General features: G+C 35.4%; 1 protein-coding gene across 1 annotated transcript; it reads right to left on the bottom strand.

Annotated features, from left to right (window-relative positions):
* Positions 1–4,673: 4,673 nt before the first annotated feature.
* LOC149537637 (protein GLUTAMINE DUMPER 5-like) lies at positions 4,674–5,231 on the bottom strand. Its single transcript, XM_089801379.1, has one exon. It carries the CDS (start codon positions 5,215–5,217, stop codon positions 4,882–4,884), a length of 336 nt encoding a protein of 111 aa, XP_089657505.1. The 5' UTR covers positions 5,218–5,231; the 3' UTR covers positions 4,674–4,881.
* Between the last annotated feature and the right edge of the window lie 324 nt (positions 5,232–5,555).

The following is a 5,555-nucleotide window of genomic DNA, read 5'->3' as shown; positions in this document are numbered from 1 at the left end:
AATCCTCTGATACTAGAAAGATGAAAAATAATATAACTTGTCCCAAAATGGGCAAGACTATGAAATATGTTCTAAATTGCAGGTGCTACCATTGTCGCTGGATTGCCTATAAAGGTGGGATTATGATCCCCTCGCATGATGACCACTACTCTCTTTTCTATCCCATCCCATCCATTTCCCTGCATTGTCTTTTTACCCATCTCAATCTTCTCCGTCTCGCCATGATCATTTCCTAACCTCCTTCTCAACATGGAGCACGCCAAGAGAAGTAAAGCAAAGAGTACAAGAGCCAACATGGCCCTTATCCCACCAAGGAGATGTGGAATGGGAGAATGGCGGCTGCTGATGGCACTGGAAATAGAGCATATGTTTCTCATACTTCCACATAATTCTCCTTCACCATTCATCTTCTAAAGAAAAGGAAAAACACCATTAAGAAATATTAGTGTATGGGTTTTTATAATCACTGAGAACAGCAGCGAAATAAACAACTTGGTTACTTGTGAGATTGGAGCTTCTAGCAAAATACACGCTACCATTATGTGGAGCCATGCCACGTCTAAAGATAACGTTGGTATCAGTGCTTAACAGTGCTGATAGTTGGAGCTTAGCAAAAGTTTTAAACGTATTCAACACTCAACTGCCATTTATTTGTGGAAATGTGAGTGGAGGTGGCCAAAACGTCTCATCTGTAAAATGAAAATTTCCAGAGATCACATCATTTCATTATTTTCTCCGCATCACAACCAGCTGGATGGAATTTAAGTTTTTTGTGGAGAATATTGCTTCCACGTACCAAGAACTTTATAACCCTTTTTCCTCCTCTTGCTTATGAACGCATGAAGATCGGAAGAGGGTGATTTACTCTTGATTTTCTTTACAATCCAGCCAACATGAAACTTTTAGATGAGCGGAGACCACAGTAAGTTGAAAGACCAATCAGAATCTATGATATTTCGATCAAATGATTCCAATCTAGTTCCAACGGTGGATTTTGAACCCATGTGTCCTTTTAATGATAGAGTTTTGATATTTCCATAGAGTTGTTCACTTACATTAGTTTTAGTCCGTTACGATCCCTATCTACTCAAATTCCTACGTGTTAATTGTTTTATTTTTGACATTTTTTTTGGTGTCTTAACCAAATTATTCATTTTTATTTTGACAAGTCTTACATTTTAATGAGTATGTCATCAATTTAATGATTACATAAATCTGACTTTATCTTTTAAAAATCATGTGTTTATTAATGTGAAGGAACACAAAATTATTTTTTCAAAATATTATTTATAGCGAAATGTCAGAAATCCAACAACCAAAAATTAATTAGGAAGAGACCAAAAATAGAACACAAAAGATGCTCTACATAAACATTTTTTAAGCCTCTATAGCTTCAACCAAGAATTTGGAAGTGCCCAACACCATCTTTTTGTGAACCTACAATTCTCGGTTGAATTAGACAGATGTTCTTTTGAGATTTCCTAATTCTAGTGCACAAACCTTTGTTGTCATGAGCAGTCCACTATATATTCTCATCTCTTGTTTCAACATTGATAGTTTGCATCTCATTTAAATGATTTTTTGGAGAGTTGGTGGCCATCATCTTAATATTCTCTACAATGTCTTTAATAACATTCTAGATGAAAGAAAATGGGTGAAGAGATTATTACTAGTGGTTTTGAATTTGGTTTCCAAGGCCACAATTCTACCCTTATAGGATTTCCTCATTGTTTTCATATCTTCAACCACTTATTTCGAAGAGTTCATTAGATTATTTCCCCCATTCTCATCCTATGGGACCCTTATTGTAGTTCATTTTCTCATCCTCTGGTGGTCAAGTTGCTAACTAATCACTTGACTAGTAAGAGGTTCATAGTATCTAACTTTTCTAGAATGATGCCAGGTAAATTAGTGATGAATGTTGAGATTGAGTAGTGTAGTTCATATTACTATGGGGTGTAGAAATTTGTAATGTATAAATGTCAATGCAAAATTGAGGTTGTCCAAATTTATTTGGGAGAAAATGGAATGTGCGGGGGAAACTGTGTGTGTGTGTGTGTGTGTGTGTGTGTGTGTGTGTGTGTGTGTGTGTGTGTGTGTGTGTGAGAGAGAGAGAGAGAGAGAGAGAGAGAGAGAGAGAGAGATCCGGTGGCCTACTAATGTAAACAATTTCAATAATCAAGGTGATGCAATTGAGGAAGAGTTGAATGATCTTGGAAAGACATATGATGTCTTTGAGGACATAGATGGAAAACAAAGGATTAGATTTTGTGGGCTTTGGGTAGAGTTGTTATTATTGGAGATAGAGGGAATACCTAACAAAAATATTTTGAATAGTAAAGGACATTGTAGAGGTCTAATTGGAGCTTATTACTTGCATCCTAGGTAATTTATCTAGGACTATGAGAGACAATTTTAATATTCAGTCTAGAGGAAATTATTTGAAAGGATTGTGGTAGTATATGTTCCTTAATAGGGTATATCATTGTTGAGTAAAAGAAAGAGCTTCTTATTGTGAAGGAAAAGTACAAGAAAGACTTTGTTGTTTTATTTGTTGTACTCATTCATTTCTTGTTATATTTTTGGCCCTTTTTCAATGTGATAAAACAAGGAGAGATGGAAAAAAATGTCAAATGTTGCATGTATCTATTGGAGATTTTGTGTTTCAAGGATTTTGTTTCTTAGTTTTTTTTTGTTAGTTTTCTATCAATTCTAAATGGGGATATTATTCAAATGTCATTGTTATCAAAACCTTCATACAATCATCTTACTATTATCAGTTTGTTGAACTCATAATTTGTGTATTGTACCTATTAGGTCTTGATAATGGATTAGAAGCTTTTATTATGCACATGATAGGTATAGTATTGATAGTTTGGGTGTTAAATGGAAGATGTATCCGGTTCTACTCATGACTTATATATTACAGGTCACGGGTATGCCTTTTGTGATCACTATTTTATAGAATTATTTATTAGTTCATCGTAATTTCTATGATAACAATGTTCTTCAAGGTATTTTAAATATTTGGATACTAGTGTAGTTCATTAGATGGCTATATTAATATTTTAATATATTACTATGTAGGTAGAGTCAATCAAGTTTCATCTATTGGTGGGATCAAATATTTTTTAGATTAAATCATAGAATTTTTTGTGGAATTCTTATAATATACATAAATGTAATAGGAATAGTATTCATCTAAATGTGACCTACTCTTTTCATGTGGCAGCATGTTGTAAACTTCTCTTAAGAATGTCCAATATTTAGGAGTAATCATAATATGGTTTTTATATTAAAAGCATTCAAAATTTGGGTGACTAGCCTAGAGAATATAGACATAGTGATAGAGTCACTATCAACAAACACTTAGCTCACATACCCATAATTAGTAGGCTATGCATCCATAGATAATATCAAAAACATAGGAGCGAACATCAACTTACTACCAAATCAAGACCTATAGATAACAAAAAGGAAAACCATCTAGTCTACACTAACAACTAAACTAAACATAGTATCAGGGAGGTCCATAATTACATCCATTAAAGTTGTAATGCAATTATTCCAAACCTAGCCATATAGGACTTCAAAATTTACACAATAGAAATAGAAATAAAGACATACAAAGAGAATAAATCCTCAATCTTTTTTATCCTCCAGGATGGATTTAAAAAACAATACATTCAACAATTCATTGGCCAAGAACAAATAAAACTTCCCTACATCATCATCATCTTTATTATCCTCATTCTCCTACTCTTATTGTATAAGCTAGAGGGTAGTAGTAGTAGCATGCATGATCTTGACCCGAAAATTAGTCTAGGTCATGAAATGGCAATAAATGATTCAAACTTGGAATAAGATATTTAGCTTGTTCAATATTCTATACACTCCTTGTCAATAATAGAATTGTATAGAATAAACCTAGATTTAATGAACATGGCCCATTCTAGATAGATAAATTATGATTTCAATAATGGATATATTGATCCAAGGATTTGACAATAATCGTGTAGGAGATATTGAGAAAGGTAATGAATGAATAATTAAAAATAGGTTTAGGGTCACCGAATTTAGGAATGAATATATGTTTTCTTTTCAACTTAATTGTCCTAGATATATATAATGAAATATAACATGAAGATGGTATGTAACCATAGTTACACCACCCTGGGGGACGGGGGGACGGCGAAACGAGGGGACAAGTTTCCGGGACGGGGGGACAGAGGGGCCTTAATTTGGGGACGGCGGGGGGACGGTGGGGGGACGGCGGTAGGGGACAAGAGCGGTGTATATATCTATGCATATGGTATTTAAAAATGTTAGTTATGAAAATATGTATTGCAATATAGGATGTAAAGATGTAAAAGAGTGAATACTTGAAACATTGCATTGAATTGGAACATCGAACATTAAACATAAATAGTCGAATTTGCAAATAGTGAATAGCAGGATGTCCCCCATCCTCGGTGGAGGTGGTGGAATCTAGTGGCACCGCTGGGGACGGGGAGACGGAGTCCCCAAGTCTCCGGTGCGTTGAAGTCTCCGAGACGTCGGGCAAAAAGGGGGGGGACGCGTCCCCGTGTTACTATGTATGTAACTCAACTATGGAAATGTATAAATCTTTGTAAAATTTGTAAGGAAGCCCATCATTCTAAAGGATATTGTCATCGATAATAGAAAAATATGTATTTGATGTCATTAATGGTGAGTAATTGATCACCAAAAATATTTTTACTGTATCAAAATGATGCTATAAGGTTTTCTTGCTAGTGCTTTTCCTATAGAATTCTCAAACTAGCTTTTATAATAATAAATATTATCTAGTAGCCCTGCCCACCTTTACTATAGGGCATGAGTATGACTATGAACTATCTTCTAAATTGCAGGTGCTGCCATTGTCGCTGGATCACCTATAAAGGTGGGATTATCATCCCCTGGCATGATGACCACTACTCTCTTGTCTATCTCATCCCATCCATTTGCCTGCATAGTATTTTCATCCATCTCGATCTTCTCCGGCTCGCCATGATCATTCCTTAACGTCCTTCTCAACATAGAGCACACCAAGAGAAGCAAAGCAAAGAGTACAAGAGCCAACATGGCCCCTATCCCACCAAGGAGATATGGAATGGGAGAATGGCGACTGCTGATGGCACTGGAAGTAGAGCTTATGTTTTTCATCCTTTCACTTAATTCTCCTTCCCCATTCATTCTTTAAAAGAAAAAGAAAACCTCCATAAAGAAATATTTGGAATATGGGTTTTTATAATCACTGAGAACAGCAGGGAAATAAACAACTTGGTTACTTCTGGGAATGCAGCTTCTAGCAAAATACACGATAGCATTATGTGGAGCCATGCCACGTCTACAGATAACATTGGTGTCAATGTTTAACAGTGTTGATAGTTGCAGCTTGGAAAATCCCTGAACTTATTCAACACTCAACTGCCGTTTATTTGTGGAAATGTTAGTGGAGGTAACCAAAACGTCTCATCTGTAAGAAAATATGCAGAGATCACATCATTTCATTTATTTTCTCCGCGTCACAA

The sequence above is a fragment of the Cupressus sempervirens genome, chromosome 9 (assembly GCF_028749045.1).
Source record: "Cupressus sempervirens isolate cs-2001-9-10 chromosome 9, ASM2874904v1, whole genome shotgun sequence".
Classification (NCBI taxonomy): domain Eukaryota; kingdom Viridiplantae; phylum Streptophyta; class Pinopsida; order Cupressales; family Cupressaceae; genus Cupressus; species Cupressus sempervirens.
Note: the sequence above shows the minus strand (reverse complement) of the source record. Positions and strands in the feature narration are given on the sequence as shown.